This window comes from Canis lupus, chromosome 16 (genome assembly GCF_011100685.1).
Source record: "Canis lupus familiaris isolate Mischka breed German Shepherd chromosome 16, alternate assembly UU_Cfam_GSD_1.0, whole genome shotgun sequence".
NCBI classification, from domain to species: Eukaryota; Metazoa; Chordata; class Mammalia; order Carnivora; family Canidae; genus Canis; species Canis lupus.
In genome coordinates, this window is record NC_049237.1 from 27,440,551 (window position 1) to 27,459,441 (window position 18,891).

Consider the following 18,891-nt stretch of genomic DNA (forward strand, 5'->3'; position numbering starts at 1 on the left):
TTTCCTTTTTTGTATAAAGTCTTTAAAGACGAGTAATACTTTACACTTACGAGAGACATCTCAATTCAGACTAACTACAGGTCAGGTGCTCAGTAATCAGAAGGGCTAGTGGCTACTGGATTGGAGATCTCAGGAAAGACTATGAGCTCCTTGAGTGAAGAAACTTTTATTTATATTTCATCCCGTCACCAAAGACTAGAACTTATTTAATGAATTAACTTTGGCCTTAAATACTGAAAAAAATCCAACTGAGCCCCACATTCCCCCCGCTCCTGCCCCCCAACCCAAGTGCAGGAACTTACAGTCATGGCAGATCCATCTTTTTCCATCTTCTGGCACATCTCTTTCTCTATGCCTGCAACACAGAGAGTCATTTTTATAATTATCCCAAGAAGTCAGTTCCTGTCTTTCCTGGTAAAAGACTCTGGAAACCCCAGTGCAGGCCCGGAGTGACGTCTATGAACAAATGAACAGCATTTTCAGATTTTCAAAGGAGCACTGGCATTTTGTTTATGGGTGTGTTGTCTGTATTAAAAGTTCAAGTATTCAGAAGAAAGGGGAGTGTGCGGTTAGCCAGCCATCAACAGAATCACCATCTTCAGGTGGAAAAAATAGCGAGGCTGCCCTCTTGTGTCCGTGAAAAGTTTTGTAAAAAAGCTGTACTATAACCATGGGACTATCTATCTCAGAAAGAGAAAACCAAAGAGCGAATGTTACTTTTATTATTGGTCTGAGTGAATTTAAATTCCAGCCCAGAAGGGTACCCTCATAATTAACATAGCAGATAAAACAATAAGCTCTAAATTTCAATGCCCGAAAACTAAATTCATTCTCCTCCCCACACCCTTTCAAACTCGTCTCCAAAGGCATCAAAAAAAAAATACATATATATAAAATATATATATGTATAGGTATACATATATATGTATAGGTACATATGTATACATATACATATATACACACACATGTGCGTGCACGTGTGCACACACAATGTGATTTCTAATTGAAGGAATAGGTACTTATTAAAGAAAATCTTAAAACGTGAAAGAGCACACACAATTTTAAAGCTACATCCTCCGTGTAGCAACAACAAATTACTATTTTAGTGTACTGTCAACAGTGAATTATTTAAAACAAATGTGACCATCACTACTCTGTTTACAAACCGTCAATGGCTCCCCTTTACCTACAGAATCAAGTCTTGATTCCTCAGTTGGACCTCGTTTTTCCTACTTGTCCTGAATTCACAAAGAACTGCTTAGCATTTACCAACATAGCAGGCTCCTTCTCATCCCTGCAAGAGATTCTCATTCTCTGGGGCACATCTATGTACATATGTATCTATCCAGACCTGGTGCAAAGGTGGCTCTCCCTAGGAAACAGATTGTGATTCCCCTGATAGAGCCAGAACTTCTTGCCCACCTCCACACACCTACCACCCCTGCATGACCATAGCTTCAGCTTGCTCCCAAGACATGATCAAACACTGTAGCACTAGCTCTTTACTAACTCTGAGGATAGCACCATAGCTAACAGAACCCCAGTTCTAGAAATTTCTGTTGAAGGAATTTCCTCCTAGTGAGGAAGAATATAATCCAAAAAATATTTCCTATATCAGAGGAAAGACAAAGATGAATCATTCATAGTCCTTAACCTCAAGAACTTTATCAAAGATACCTCTTATAATAAATACATGGAACAGGAATGGTAAGGAGAAATGTGTGGGAATATAAAGTGTGGTGGAAGCCAAGTCATAGTTTTGAAAGAAACCTGAAAAAAAACGGACAGAATTTTTATAAAGATGGCAAAGAAAGGAATTTTATTTTACTTTATTTTTAAAGATTTTATTTATTTATCCATGAGAGACACAGAAAGAGAAGCAGAGACACAGGCAGAGGGAGAAGCAGGCTTTCTGCAGGGAGCCCGATGCCTGACTTGATCCCAGGACCCCAGCATCACAACCTGAGCCAAAGGCAGACACTCAACCACTAAGCCACCTAGGTGTCCTAAGAAAGATTTTAAATGTAAGAAATAAATGCAGGTACTAGAGTACTCAGGATCATCCCTATAACTGGGGTAGAGGAGTACAGGTGGGAAAGATCTCAGAGCAGAAAGAGGCCTGGGAAGAAATGTGGAACAGTGCCTGGCACGTTTACTCTATAGATGGGAGGAGATGTGGTCAGTGAGGAGAGGCTGAGGGGAGAACTCTTGCAAAGTATGGTCTCCCACCTGCTTCCCTGGTTTGATGACATATTGTGATTTTTAAGTATAAAAGTCCCCAGATCAAATTACATTGCTGAAAAGTCTGAATTTTTAATAATATTTAAGGTAGTCAAGAACATGGTTCTAAATATTTCACAAGTTGAAGGCCACAGACATATCTTGGGACCTGGGCAAGGGCCTCAGCTCTAGAATGTTCTTACAAGTTCAACAGGAAGAAGCTTCAGCATAGGTTAAGCCTAGTTAGTCCTTAGTAGAACATCAAGGATTTTTCAGGGTATTTGTCGATTTCAGCCTACAAACAGGAAAATGGATAATATTCTAGTCGTGAAAGCAACCTCTTCCCATGTTAGCATTGTGCTTAAAAGACCATAAAACCAGACTGCCAAGGTTTGGATCCTAGTTCTACCATGTGCTAATCAAGTGACCTTGGCTAACTTACTCAACTTCTATGTCTCACCTTCCTTCTCTGAAAAATGGGGGGCGGGGGGGGAATAATACTGACCAAGGAGTCATCAGTTAATAGATGTAAAGCACTTAGCACTGTGCCTGCACATGGTAAGGCACTATACGTGTTATTATTATTTCTCTACGCTGAACAACAATCACAACATGGCTACAGGCCACTATATTTTGAGATGAAGTCACATAAAATAAGTCACAAAATTCAAGCAGCCTCATATGTCAGTGTCTCCATCCTGCCACACTCATCCCTATGGCTCTGGTATTTCGAGAAGATGCCCTCCTGCATCTCTTCTCTAGGCAAAGAAGCAAAGCACAGATCAGCAACCTGCATCTATCCTCCAAGTGACCCAATTCTCTAATCTCTTTAAACTGCCTCCTGCATTAAGCTTTCAGGCATTTCTAGGCTTATGTACATTAGAAAGATGAACATATACTTCCATACCTGCTTCTGAGGATGAAAACGCATGATTTATGGTAGACACGGGAACATTGGAACATTCAAAGTACTCCAGGTCTTCCTCTGGCTCACCTTTCACCTCGGCCCCAGCTGATTTCTGACCAGATGAAGTGGACGCCAGTTTTTCCTCATCGGTAGCGTGGCCATCCCTATTAGATATGTCTGAAATCTGGGAGATCACTGCTCCTTCATCCTAGGAAATGCAACAGATCAGATGCTACCATTTAGGAGGACCAACAGTGGGGAAAGTGACATCTGAGGAATGGGGCAAGACAGCCACCATTCCACATGGGTGTCAGATAAGACTTAATCATAGATTTTGGTACCAATCAAGGAGGAAGCTGAGGTATCTCAATTATGGAATATTATGCTTTCTAGAACCTCGCTTCTCTTATTCACACATGAGGTCTGAAAAATTAACCTTTTCTAGCCGAGATTCATAAGCAACAAGTTTAAGTGATCTAAGGCAGTGGTTTTCAAATATTTTGCTCATATAGCCCATGAATTGTTTTTGAAATATCAATGTACCCACTGTATTTTAGGTGACATCCAAAAACTTTTCAGCATAAATATAAAAAACTTCGTAAGATATAATATCCGGTATACTTTAAAAATTGCCTAGTTCAACCTAATTACTCTAGTGATTTGATGATATTCTATCATCTACTTAAAATCAACATGAACACACATTTTTAATAGTTTTAAGTCAGAAATTTGCATCATTGCTTCTACCAAGAAATTATCCTTAAAAAGAAGCACCTGTATCCTTTTAAAGTCTTTTAAAGTTCTATCATCTTTCTCAGTTAAAAAAGTTAAAAATTAAAAAAAACTTCTATGACTGTAAATCTTTAAACATTAACATTTTTTCTTCTGGACAACTAATCATCATAATTAACTAATGCACAATTTATCCTAAAATTATTACAACTTTTGATAAGTACTATCACATACAAAAGTTTCTACTAAAAAGAAGTATCAATTACATTTTGTTGTACCAATTATTTAAAACTTTTGCAGTGTCATATGTGTTATTTTCCTGAATCAAATCAAAGGTAAATTTCTCACAGAAATTTGTTGCCTGCTTTAGCAGCATTTGAAATTGGATACTTTACATATTTGTAATAGATGAAAAAATAAATCAGAGGGCAAATCTTTCTTTCTTTTTTTTAATCTTCAGCCATGTACCAAGTTTTTGGTCCAAACTGTGTAAAATAAACTTAAAATGAATTTTATTAACTAATTAATGTATTTCTGTATTCACAGTTATGCTGCAATAAAGTTTTTTAAAAGGTCTCATCACAATCAAATGGGTCTGGGTTTTTGTTTTTTTGTGTGTGTGTTTTCCAATTCATAGTCATGGGCAAATATTTACTGCTAGAAGGAAACAAGGATCCACATGAATTTTATTCCTGTTTTTCATTTTTATAATTATCAATCAAGAAGAAGCTTAGATATTTAAGCCTATTTATACAAACAGATGAAAGAGAAAAAAAGTTTTAGAAATCGAAATGTCTCTTAATTCTTTGAATCCCTTTCCAAGTCATGTACCAAAAAATTCTATCATCAAAAGTTACTTTGGGAGGGGAGTGCTCCTGAGTGGCTCAGCCAGTTAAACATCTGACTTAGGCTCAGGTCACAGTCTCATGGTTCTGGAAGGAGCCCTGCATCTGGGCTCCCTGCTCAGAGGTGAGTCTGTTTGTCCCACTCTGTCCCTCCTCTAGCCTGTGCTTTCTCAAATAAATAAAAATCTTTTAAAAACATTATTTTTTAACTGAGATATAACTGACATATAACATTGGGTCAGATAATTTTTAATAGTCTATCAGGTTATAACTCAAGTTCTCCTACTTTGCTGAAAGCAATGAATTGGAAAACCATCTGACTTAAGAAATTTATTATCCAGTTATTAAAGTTAATCACTTTCTTAAAACATGCAGTATTATTTCAAATCTGCCCTTTGTTTGGTGTCCCAGACATTTCATATCCAGTGAAAATGCATCTTATTAAGATTCAGAATGACAGGAAATTTTACCTCAAAGAAGTGGGAAAAGTGTAACATGAGTGGGCACTCCTTTTCTCAGGAGCCTTCTCAGGTCACTTTAGGAAGTTGAGGGTCAAGAAATTGGTATCCTCAAAGCCAGATTACTCAGAAACCAGATTACCTGCTGGAAACTATTCATTATACCCCCCTCCCCAGGAGCACACAAACTCCAGTTTGGGGACCCCTGGTCCAAGAGACATTCTGGTGACAGGCACAGACTCACCTGAGAACATCCATCCAAAGCAAGAGACTGTGTTTCATATTTCTTCACCTTACAGCCACTCCTGGAAAGGAGAACAAAAATAAAACAAAACAAAACAAAACAAAACAGGCCATTTTGGAATCATATTAACAACTTCCAAGCTATGAGATGGAGCAGAGAAAGCAATGTGTGCAGAGAGAAGCCAAAGCATACAGCACCACGCAAGTTCTACATCTACACAGTAGAGAGGGGAACACCTTTCATGTCTCTGAATTTCCCAGGAGACAGGGCAGGCAAGGAACTATAGCTCAGCTCATTCTCTGAGAAGACCTCCTCATGTGTTTCCGTGGGATGTGTAACACCAGTACTCTGACTCTGACAGTTTCTGCTGACACACCACCAAAACTTGCAGAGGTACCTTATCACCTAGAGACATTCAGTTCATCTGATCCCTACTCACTGGCTTTGATATTCATTAGAAAAATTACCACACCGGACCAGATTCTTTAAAAAAGTTCTTTATTGCACTAAAAACCACATAAGTCTGATAAGACAGTTCCAGACCTGTGTGCTAACAGAGAAAAACTATGGTCAATGGAAAGTACAAAAATAAAAATATTTGCGTAAATGGTTATCATTCCTATTAAGCAGTAAGATGGAAAACGAATGTCATGTATTTGTGGAAAGACTGGAACTGGGGAAACCTCAAACCCCCTGTTATTTTTTAACTAGCACATAATTTATGACCCAAAGCCTAGTTCAGATTCTGTTCTGTTTTAATGAACTTAAAAATTTCCAGTAAAAAAGCCACTCTGACAAAATAAATAAATAAGTTTATAACCTTTACTTCTTCTTGGGGGGTAGGAGGGTAAGGGGAGGGGAGGAGCACATAAAGTTACCAGAATGTGCATGACCACTATCTAGTTTCTGGGTTTTTTCCCTAATGGTCTTACTAAATGCCACCCCCTGCCACCAAACCACCAAACTGGAGTTGCCTCTAAAATGTCTCTCCTCTCCAAGTCAGCAACCTTATCCCATCAAAAAAGTCAATTGTTTCTAACAATAGCAGAGCAGTCCCTCAGACCTCTGTCAGGATGATCTCGGGGCCAAGCCAGCGCTCACTGTCAGGGTGCCACATGAGGCGTGCCAAGCTGGGGAGTGCAAGCTCTTGCACCTAAGGTGGAAGGCTGATCTCCACTCCTTTAGGTACAAATTGCAAGGCTAAGCTGACTCATGAAGTGGCAAATGAAATGCAAAAATCATCCTCAGGTCAAACTCAGAAACAAGCCAACATGCTATGGAGAGATGGTCTGGGGAGAGGACTGCCAATGGTCCTGGGGATGAACAGAGACAGCAGGAGTACTTACAACAGAAAACAGAGAAATTTCACTTGTTCAGTAGTCCTGATGCACCAACAAAATTAGAGACAGAAAAGAGACAGACAGATGGAGAAAAAAAATCATGTAAAGCCTGGAATATTTTATCTGTAGTCTGGCAGATGTAAAGGCTGCAAAATTCTTTCTATGAGGTGGGATAAAAATAAAAATGTCATACTCATGAATGTCATCATTGGTGGGTGAATGATTATCAGGAACCTCTCTCTAACAAAGAGTAGTAAGTAGAAACACTCAGAAATGCCTCATATTCAAATTTATAGATGAAAAGTGAACTTCTAAATATTTGTAAATATATAAAACCAACATTTCTCTACAGAGAACATTTAGTCTTAAAGGTCTCATCATCCAGATTAAAGGCAATGCATGAATACAACTACAGCTGACAATGGATCTGCTTATAACTTCTGCACATGTGTATCACTAAGAGACTTAAAATGATTTTACATAATTTATCTTATTTGATCCATAAATACCAATCATAGATAGGATGATGTCTCCACTGTAGAGAAGAATTTAAGATGCCAAAGTCCCACAAGTAACCTGCTAACAGAACCTCTAACTTTCCACTCAATTCTACTTCCACATGCATATCTCCAGTCCTTCCTGCCAACAGACGGATTTTTCTAAACAAAATCCCATAGTTACATGAAAGGTGGAGCACTCTTCTCTTACAGAAAGAACAAGAGTTTTAATTTCATAAGAGTTTTTACAAAAGTCTGTAAGGTATTATTAAATCAAGAAGTGCACTCCCCAAGAACAGAACAGGAGGAAACTGCTACCACATGAGGGTGGCATGTCTTGGGAGGGTACTTCTTAGTACTGCAAATTAGGTGTAGGAAAAACTTCCCTCCTTTTGGTCCAGACTTAATCTTATCTAACAGGACTGCCCTCACTATACAGGTTCGGCATGCAACTGAAGGGAAGGCCCCCAATGACTCCCTTATCAGCCTTGCTAGCCAAAAGCACCCTGTATTTAGTACATCCCACGTTATGAAACACCAAGGCGATGACGGAGCCAACACATATTCGAAGCACCATCTAGACAGAGGTAACTAACCTCAGTCACAGAAGAGCACTGAGGACCCCCAGTCATACTTTTTAGCAACTATTTAACTGCTCATATACAATCGAAGAACAGATCAAGAACTACTACTGGCATTTCATTCACCTTAGACATTCTGGGGCTGCTGAGGAACTGGTTTCTCATGGCTCAAGTTTCTTGGTCCTGATACTTTCTACTCCTTATACTTTTCTCCCTGGTGTAATTCATTATGCCACCTAGCCTGTTCTGTCAGGACACAGTAATGCTGACTGTTATTTTCCTGACTCATCTATGGTGACGGCTGGAAATAATGGTACTTCTCATCCTCCCTTTTCACATTTCATCCTCTATGTCATTGGTCCTTCTTTATATCTCATTTTTAGTAAAACGTCACAGGGTCACAAGGGGCTATATTGTCATCAACACAAGTTCTATGAAAAGGTAACCCTGTAACAAATTTAAACTGAAACTTTACATGGAATATGGCTTGGTCACTCCGAAAACTCCAAGGACCTTGCAAAAATGGCTATAGAAGTCTCAGAAAGGGGGAGGGGGAGACAACACACATCAAAACACAAATTTAGTTAGATTTATACGACTGTTTAAAATATTGATTCTTATTGGAAATTTACTGCCTTACTGATGGAGCTAGAAGCTAAACACGGAGGGAAAGAATTCTTACCAACTTTCAGCCATAGGTCTGTTTCCCAATAAAAATCACAGCTTTCCGTTTTAAGTGAAAGACTTCTAGAAGACCTTTCCGGACCACTTTGCACATGTTACTAATACTAGATAGGTAATGGGGAGGCTTGGAATTTTTGTTTTATCCAGAGAATATGAAGATGGTGGCTAGCACTGACACTTGAATTCTGTATGTAAAGTAATTCCTGACAGCCCAGATAGGATTTCTGAAAACCATCAAATCTCTACCTAGCCTACATTTTTTTTTTTTTTTAAAGAGGGGAAAAGTACCCAAGTGGAGGTAGGAGAGGTCAGCTGAATAAACTGAGGATTCAGAAATAAGGCAGACACCTGAAAGGGAAACCTCTGGTATTTCTGACTGTACACCAAAGTTAAGCAAAATAGTGAGGACTACCACATAAAGCTATAAGCTGTATGCCTGCCCCTGATGCACCTCAAGGGTAACTTCAGTTGGCCAAGACAAGAGCAGCCAGCTGCCGAACTCAGAGAGTACACAGAACACAACACCCACCCCCGTCGTCACTCACGTTATTAAACGCGACTTTGCCTTCTTAGGTGATTCTAAGATTTCATTAATATGATTACCGGCAGAACAAAAGTCACTGCTTGCTAATGTTGTAGTTGGTTTAAAGGGATCCATGGATTCGTCAAAGTGGTAGGAGCCCTTAGAGGAGAGAAGGGGGGAGTTCTGCAGAGTGGAGTGGCCCCCAAAGGGATTGAAGTTGGGGCTATCCCACTGGCTGGGATCCAGCTTAGCAGATGCCTGGGAGGGAGGAGCACTGTCTGCAGCTGGGTCTGCAGGCTGGTCCACACCTTTGGCACCTACTGGCTTATTGATGCTATCTTTCTGTACCTTGGGAGGCAGTTTGCTACCCAGTTTCCTGCCAACTTTCCTTGGAAGGCCTTTCCTGGACTCTATATTTTCCACATCTTCTGTGAAATCAAACTCTAGTTTCAGAGGTGAATTCCTCGACTCCTCTAGCAGCTCAACTCCTGAATCGTTGGTGTCACTGCTGGGAGTGCTTGATGTTTCCTTAGTATCAGGGGGAGATTTCTGGATCCTGGCACCTTCTAGCAAAGAACTTGTGTTCCCATCCATCTCATCAGGACAGAATTGATAGGATGCCTGGGGGAGAGGCGTGCCCTCTAGGGCAATATCAGTTTCTAAGAATTCGCCGATTGTCTTCTTCCTCAGAGGGACAGGTTTGGGTTTTCTTAGCTTGCTTCTGCTGGGAACAGGCTCTGGAGAGGAACTGCCAGCCTTTAGATCAGATTCTGTGGAAGTTTCCAGTGTAACTCCCATGGTGCCTTCTGTCATTGCCTTGTCCAGGATGGCTTCTGGTATGCTGGAGGGCGAAGCCTCCCCCGAGACCACAGTTACACAGCCATAAGCTGCCCTTGTGCCTAGAGCTGCTGGGATATTCGTGGAATTCTTGGCTTCTATTGAAAATGGCCTCACTACTGAAATTCTGCTACTATCATGTTCAGGTTCTTCTTTGAAATCCTTGACCAAGTAAGAATCAACAGCCTGCTGTGCTACCTCATTTTCTGAGGTTCTAGAACAAGTTTCAGATGAACATTTTTCAACCACTTCTGCTACCAGCTGTTCATCAACTTCTTGTGATTCTAAAACAAAACACAAAGGCCATCTATTAAAGACTTATCTTTTTGGCATGTGTAAATATTCTCTACTAGCTGAATTCACATAGACCAGCAGCAAGTTCCTCCCTCTTTGCTTTTATTAAGGTTCAGCAAGGTCAGCAGAGCAGTCTAAAAGGAAACAGCTAGTACTACACTCTAAATAAATTTTCCTATCCCAAATTGTATACGTGTTTCATCTCAGTTATACAAACAATAATTATACAAAATAGAGCTATTGAAGAAAGAGCTAAATAGATCGAGAGACTATTGCAAAGCATATTAATGTGATTATTAAAATTCCTTAGGTTAAAATAACTGGTTTGGAAAAAACGTGAGATGCTGCCAGTGTAGGCAGAGGGGTCAGAACTGGCACCACAGTTTCCAGGCACTTCTTGACAGCTTCAGGGTCTGAATGTTATGCAGTAAACAGATTTTTTTTTTTTTTTTTTTTTTTTAGTAAACAGATTTTCATCTTTGGATGTCAAAAACTAGTATTCCCTCTTCCCTAGAATAATGTTTAAATTATTGAACCAAAATTAAATGAAAAACCCACCATGGCCTACCCGCCATGGCCTGCTCAGAGGAACTTCTCTGTAGACTTAAAAAAACCTGAAAGAACCAAATAAAAAAACTAATTTGAAAAATCAAATACAGAAATAGCTTAAAAAACAAATAGTCCTGAGGTACCTCGCTGGCTCAGTTGGTAGAACATACAACTCAGGGTCAAGCTGGGCATAGAGCTTACTCAAAAAAGAAAAATCAACTGGATTTAATAAGACTTAAAAAAAAATGAGGCTATTTAAAAACAACACATACAACAACAACAAACAAATAATCCTTATTTTACTAAGATAGGAATCATACAATAATAAAGCTATTTCTTCTTTAGCTCTGTCACTGAGCTGGGCCAGGTATTCAAAGCACTTGTGAAAAACGAAGATCCTCTTTAACTTGGGTTTTATTAGAAGAAATGCTGGAATTAGGAAGGTGTACATGAGGGTATTTCTTTAAAGCACAAACTAAGATAGTGTTTTCCTGAGTTATATACCTGAACTATAGAAGAACAGCAGCAAAAACCAAATAAATTGGTATGATCATGGTATCTTGGGATTTTAAAGGGAACTCCGTGATGCCCCTCTAACCCTAATCCTCATCCAGGATCAAAAAACTGAGCACAAGAAAAGTTTTTTAGAGCACTTGGATATATTTTCACATGACCCCTTTATGACTAGAATTAAGGCAGTGCCTTATAAACTGTTCTGCACAGATGCTTCAGACACTCTACCAATGTCCAATGTCCGTTCTGTTTCTGTTTTCAAATGTACATTTAACTGTTATTAATACTGTAGTTTTTTAAAAAAGATTTTATTTATTTATTCATGAGAGACACAGAGAGAGAGAGAAAGACAGAGACCCAGGCAGAGGGAGAAGCAGGCTCCATGCAGGGAGCCCAATGTGGGACTCGATCCCAGGACTCCAGGATCATGCCCTGGGCCGAAGGCAGGTGCTAAACCACTGAGCCACCCAAGGATCCCCAAATACGGTACTCTTTAAAAAGCTCTCAACACATGATATCTTGGATTTGCTTTAACATATTTCAAAAGAATGTCTTCTTAAAAATAGAAAGGGGTGCCTGTATGGCTTAGCGGGGTACGCATTGGACTCCTGACTTTGGCTCAGGTCATGATCTCAGGGTCATGAGATGGTGCCTCTCATCACATCGGGCTCTGTGGTGGGCATGGAGCCTGCTTCGGATTCTCTCTTCCCCTAGGTAGCTTCAGGATGAGAGCTGGTCACTGGAAAGGCCAAGCCAGGATGATGGGATTGGAACTTTCAGCCCCACCTTACCCTCACCTCAGGGGAGGAAAGAAACAGGAAGTGAAGTCTAATCACCAATAGCCAATGATTTATCAACCATGCCCATGTAATAAAACCTACATAAAAACCCCTAAACAACAGGGCCTGGGAAGCTTACAGGTTGCTGACCTCCTCAAAGTGCTGGAGAGGTGGTATACCCAGAGAGGAGAGGGCAGAGATGCTCTGCACCTTCACCCCACTTTGTCCTTTGTGCCCTGAGTTCTGAGAATCATCTAAACAAATTACCAAATCTGAAGAGGAGGGCTGTAGCAACCTGCACATTTACAGCCAGTTGGTCGGAAGTACTGAAATTGTACTGTTGCATTGCATATGCAACTGGCATTTGAATGAAGTTGGTGGGAAGGGAGGCTCAGAGTCTTGTGGGAATAAGCACTTAATTTGTGGGGCCCATGGAAACTGTGGATAGTCAGAACTAACTGAACTATTGATGCCAAGTTGGTGTTGGAGAATCTGAGAACATATAAAACAAGAAATTTGCCTTGAAACAGTGAATAATCAACAGAGATAGCCACAAAGGCACCTGAGAGTTTTTAAAATGATGCTGTTAAATACTGCAATATTATATTTTCCGTGCAAAGTTTCAAACTCATGAAGAACCACTTTACATACTTTCTATAAATTTTAAATCTGCAAAATTAAGAAATTAGACAAATTGTTAGATACTGTTAGTAACTCAACTCTGAAACACAAATTTCCTTCTGCTTCTCTTCCAGGCTTCCAGGACAGTTTAACTCAACTAAGTGTTTCAAATTCTCATTCATCACTACTGACTTGTTTAAGTCAAGGTTTTCTTCTCAATAACCTATAATCCAAACACAAGTGAAATACACTGATTTAGACTCCAACTGAGTTATTTTGTATTTTTCAATTTCATAAATCCCATTGTTTTAAAAATATCTTGGGGATCCCTGGGTGGCACAGCGGTTTGGCGCCTGCCTTTGGCCTAGGGTGAGATCTGGAGACCCGGGATCGAATCCCACGTCGGGCTCCCGGTGCATGGAGCCTGCTTCTCCCTCTGCCTATGTCTCTGCCCCTCTCTCTCTCTCTGTGACTATCATAAATAAATAAAAATTAAAAAAAATAAAAACAAAAAAAATATTTTGAATCTTTACAACTATAATATCAAACCACTTCCCATGACCTATTTAGTCTTCTAATAAATAGCTCTATGTATATTATGCAAGTGATACAAATAATAATTAGATGACCTCATCTCACTGTAACCTACTGTGGCATAACTGAGCATAGAGCAAGTGCAATATGGAGAAGTACTGCAAGGGGGTAAAAATTCTGGGTCCTTCGACTAGGGTAATGAACAGTAAGAGAAATATATAATATTTGAGAAAGAAAATGGGATAAAATTGATAAGTCTCAGTCCTTGGCTGCCTGTAGGACTGAAGTCAAAGGAGGTTATCAATTGAAGACAATTTAACTCATGGAAAGATAGATATATTACCATTCAGTGACACCCAGGAAATACTAGCAAAAGAGCTTGGAGGCTGTCAGAGTGGGGTCAGGAGTTTGGCTTGGACACACTGAGAGCTGTTTGGGCCTTTGAAGTAGAGATGTTTGTTGAGTAGGCAGTAGCTCATAGAGATCTGGGGTGCAAATAATATTTGACATAATCAAAGACACTGAGGTAGATGTGATTCCTTTAAAAGTCACATGGAATACTACAGAATTATAAGTTATCTCTATTTTATACTTTCATCATTGAGCCTCAGCATATTTTAAATCTGATTTATAGTATCTTTTATTTTTAAAAAAGTGTACCTAAAAATGATTAATCCAGTTTAAAATAAAATTCCAAGAAAAAACCAAGCTCATAGAGAGAGCAGATTGGTGGTTGCCAGAGGTGGAGCATCTTCAGTGTGAGGGGACAGGGCAGGCCACCTGAAAGCTGGAGAAGGAGGAATGGCAGAGGAGCAGGATCTCAGTGTTAAGACAGAAGTTCTAACGCCCGCCTGGCCCAGCTCCCCTTCTCCCTCCTGCTCTAGGGATCAAGGAGCTTTATGGGCTGCATCATAAAGCATGTCACCCACTAGTAGAATGGGACAGGAAAACAAATGCCCCTCATCTGAATTCAGCCTGAGCAGACAGCTGGAGGAGCACTGCCAAGAAGACACCACCCAGGTGCCAGGCAAATTAACATGCCCAGCTATGCACCTAGTCACTGAGGACCTCACCTAGGACTAGCATCTTTAGTCCCCACTAGAAGGTACTGCCAGGTGAGACAGAGTGGGTGGGAGAACATTGCTCATGGACTTAAACCAGTGTTGGGAATTGTGAGAATGTAAAAGAAGAAAACAAACCACAAAACTCAAAATGGTATGTCTGAATAAGATTTGAATCTTACTGAATCTGAATCTGCCAAGTACCCCAGTACCAGCTGTGCCTACATACGGAGTGCTGCCCTAAAACAAAACCTAAACTTCAAGTTCCACAGAGCAAACAAAGCACAATGCCCTTCTCAACAAGCTCCGTTCTCAGCTTCCATCACTGAAGAGTCCTAGCCACAGCTGTCAGTGCTTGCTTTTCATCTGAAAACACCGTTATGTAAGTGCCCTACCTCTAGTCATCCTTTTATTTTTACAAAAATCCTGTATTCCTTAAAAATCTTCCTCCAGGGTGCTGAAATGCTCTCTCCCTGAAATGAGTTTGAGGAGTCTGGACGATTCTGACAAGCACAGCATTGCCTGGCGGCTTCCTGAACACAGACGGTTAGAGATTAGATCAGTAGATAAATTCAAAGCAAACACAGAGGAAATCCAAAAATAGACCAACATTTCCACTTCTGTCACATTTGTTGCTGTTAACAAAACTCTTCCTTTCAATTATCAGCCTCTCCTGAATCTAAAAAGCTGTGTGAATTGCCCAGGTGTGCTTTAAAACATAGATGCTTTTTATGCTTATTCAGGTAGGACATAGAGTATTCTAATGTAAAAATATTTTCCCTCTATTTTATAATAGTTTCAAAAAAAGAGGCACAGAATACCAAAACTTTGAAGACTGAGGTAAGAGTCTCCGGACACTGTGATTTGCACTCCAGTATGCTAAAGATATACGGAGTTAGAAGACATGTTTCCAAAAAATCTTGGAAGCCTCAAAAGGGGGGTGGGGGATGGGGGCTATGCTATTAACACAAAGTATTTTTGAAGCTAAGAAGCGTATTCAGCTAATAATATACATGGAGAACCTGGCTAGCTGCTTTCATACATATAATCTCATTTAAGAGAGAGACAAAACAGAACCATTTGGAAAACAATGCATATTAACACTTCGATTTGGCATTATTCTCAAATATGCTTGCCTTTTGGTGAAAAATTGTCTAGAAGCTCCTTTTAGATCTGTCCATCAGTTCCTCTCCTTTAGCTACAGAAGGTCCTCTTTATGCGTTCCCAAATACCTGATGTGTAAAGTAAGAAAGCTGCCAAAATTTGAACAGGCCTCCTGTATCATACAGACATACATATTGGCCTCTTTCTAACCTCAAAATCCAGTCTCTCACATCCAAGCTGAAGATACAAGCTCTGACTCTAAGGCCTTAGAGAACCAATATATGAATCTGAGAACCAATATATGAAAATGAATGACCTTTATAGTAATTCAGGAAGGGTTCACAGATAAATTTTCAGAGGACCCACAAAGCCCCTGAAACTCAAAGAAAAATTATGTCAGAGCATTCTCTAGCCAAGAAAATCCAAAGCCTTCTTTCCTAGCCTGGCATTTAGCAATCACTGCTCTTGAAGACTGTCTTTCTGGACCACTTTTAAGGTCCTCAAAAGGGCTCCTCTCATACTTTATGGTTAATTTCCCTTCAATCACTACACTGAGGTTTAAAAACTCTTCAGCTACCTTGGGGGAAAAAATCTTAACATCTAAGAATAAAGCTTGTCACCTCTGAGAATGTTCAAGAGGGATGTGCTGCTGCAAGTGCTGTTTTAAGCACTTTTAAGTGTGGACTAAATCTTTGAGAGGGAACATCACTAAAACATAAATTTAAATAGGTTTTGTTTAAACACACTTCAGCCACCTGTTGACATTAAGACTGGACTTGAAGGGACACAAAATATCAAGTGGGAGTGGGTGGGGGAAATGTCTCACCAGTACCCAGGTGTGGCAGGAAAGGATACTGGACTACTCCAGGAAGACAATCAAACCCCAGGAACAAAATGGTGTAAATATTTTCCTTCTCTGAATGGTGGCTCAGGTTTTGTTGTGCAGAGCACAGCATATGATCAAAGGATGGCCAGGGTGCCTAGGTGGCTCAGTCGGTTGGGCGTCTGTCTTCAGCTCAAGTCTTGATCCTGGGGTCCTGGGATTGAGCTCCTCACTGGGCTGGGATCCCTACTGGGCAAGGAGTCTGCTTCTGCTTCTCCCTACCTCTCTCCCTCCATTCCACCACTCATGCTCTCTCTCTTAAATAAATAAGTAAAATCTTAAAAAAACAAACAAACAAACAAACAAACAAACAAACAAACAAAAGATGGCCAAACTTTGGCCTAAGTCTGTAGACTTACATGGAACTCTGCTGGATATTTAGAGAACATTAATCTGAAGGAGAATACAAACTGCTGGCCTGCCTGATGAGCCTGGGCGTGGTCTGGCCCCATTGGGAAGTCAGGTGTTGTGAGGCCCTGGTAGACACCAGATAAGAGGCCACCCACAAGGCCTGGTATAATGTAAGGGAACAATGAAAGGGAAGAAAAAGGAGGAAGCAGCACTGACTACAGTGTCAGGCACCGTGACTGAGCATTTTACAAACAAAAACTCATACAATCAAAAGAAGAATTAAAGAACACACAGACACAATCTCCTGTCTTAAGGAATCTACAAACTGGAGGCAGTAACAACTTTAGTGAGCAACCAGACCATAAATCCTCCTCCCCATTCCCAATTAAAAAAACAAAAAACAAAAAACACCCCTGGTGCTTTTCACTGAATAGTGGAAATAAGAGTAAGTTCTATATGATAAAGCCCAAAAGCAAGCAAGCTATTTCTTTTAATGGCCAAAACATTATTGAAAAATAAGCTCACTCTCACACAATTAATAAACAGGATACCATTTTTAACCTATCAGATTTGTAAAACTTAAAATATTGATGATACCCATTAACAGTTGCCAGGTAAGAGGGCCAGGAGGCACTCTCATATATTCTGAAGGAGAGTATATTGTGGGATCTTTCAGAGTACTTAGTACTACCTATCAGAATCCAAAATGAACAGATTCTTAATTCATCAACATGACTGTTAGGAATTTATCTTAATTATGTGCACAAAGAGGACCTTACACACATGTACAAGGATGAGGATGTTGACTGAACTGTTGGTTCCTACACACTATTTTGGGGCAATTATAAAGCATCACAGAGGATTGAAAAATCACTAGGCATGCAAACTTACACCAGATATTGTATGGGCGTTAAACCATAGAGTACATCTGTATGTGCTAACAGGACTGGATCTCTAAGACACATTACATGTAAAAAGAAAGGGGAAGAACAGTGCTTGAAAAAAACAGTTACATGATTATTCAATTTAAACATATAAAGACATAAAACTTATATTCTTTTTTTTTTATTTTTTTTTATTTTTTAAATTTTTATTTATTTATGATAGTCACACACACAGAGAGAGAGAGAGAGATAGGCAGAGACACAGGCAGAGGGAGAAGCAGGCTCCATGCACCGGGAGCCTGACGTGGGATTCGATCCCGGGTCTCCAGGATCGCGCCCTGGGCCAAAGGCAGGCGCCAAACCACTGCGCCACCCAGGGATCCCTAAAACTTATATTCTGAGGCCTAGAATCCTTAAGAAGCACAAAAATCTCTTCTCACCCAAACTTAATACCCCTTTACCCATTTCTCTTTTGTCTCCATGTCACCACAGGATTCCTATTTCCAAGCCCAACCAGCTCCCTGTTGCCTTCTCCTCCCAAGACAGAGGAGTGGAATTCATTGTAAAAGGTTATTTTTGAAGTGTCTCACTCCAGAAAATTTTTTTCTTAAGTACAATATTATTGCAACTGCTTGATATTCTAGATATATTACACTATTTAATCCTTACAACAACCCTGTGAGATTTTTTTTTAATCCCATTTCACAGATGAAGAAATCATGGCTCAGAATGGTTAACCATATACACGAGGGGAGGTGAAGGGAGAGACAGGAAGCAGACAGACTTAGTTTGGAGCACAGGCAGGCCATGGCTTACCCATGCTAGATAGTCACTTAATTAATTCCAGAACTATCTTCGTTCATCTAATTTCTCTTCATTCATGGGAAACCCCAAGTGGGATCTTAAGCTAAGGAAGAAAGGGTTCAGAGTGGGGATTCAACGCTACGGTGTGATACAAATATATTGATTATGTTGTCATATCGACTGAGGGGTGGGCATCTGAGAGTCAGGAAGCAAAGGGACAATCTCTAGGAACAAAGCACCAGTGTCATGCTTCTGAATGCTCTGAAGTGAGATGAAGAATCCATTTGACCATGTTGGGCTACACATCACAAATAGATGGACTATTCTATCCCCATTGGTGGAGATAATCCCACGTGTATAATCACCCATGTTATATATCTCATAATCGGGAAACCTCAAACTACACAACTATAGAATAGGATGCCTGTTACAAAGAAACTGGCCTGGATTTCCAAACTCAAACCCAAAATGTAGGTCTTTGCTATTCAGGGCCACATAAAAGATACGTAGAGAATAACACAAACTTGGAAGGCACAACAATGACAGTGAAGTGTTATAAATGTGTAATAGCAATTGACTCTAAGCCATAGTACTAAAATATTCTACAGAAAGATCCAAACCAGATGTTCAATGTCACCATTCCCTA

The 18,891-nt window shown here is 40.0% G+C and overlaps 1 protein-coding gene across 13 annotated transcripts in view; it reads right to left on the minus strand.

Annotated features, from left to right (window-relative positions):
• The window catches only part of TACC1 (transforming acidic coiled-coil containing protein 1), a 119,443-nt gene that overhangs the window by 22,920 nt on the left and 77,632 nt on the right, over window positions 1-18,891 (minus strand). For 5 of the 13 annotated variants that reach the window (XM_038560034.1, XM_038560042.1, XM_038560036.1 and 2 more), the window contains 5 exons: window positions 9,054-10,152; window positions 6,753-6,788; window positions 5,407-5,467; window positions 3,128-3,335; window positions 303-355 (listed from right to left, as the gene is read on the minus strand). In XM_038560034.1, the coding sequence (XP_038415962.1) occupies window positions 303-355; window positions 3,128-3,335; window positions 5,407-5,467; window positions 6,753-6,788; window positions 9,054-10,152 (1,457 nt within the window). The remainder of the gene's footprint in view (window positions 1-302; window positions 356-3,127; window positions 3,336-5,406; window positions 5,468-6,752; window positions 6,789-9,053; window positions 10,153-18,891) is intronic. The other 8 variants (XM_038560038.1, XM_038560035.1, XM_038560040.1 and 5 more) reach the window with 5 other exon arrangements.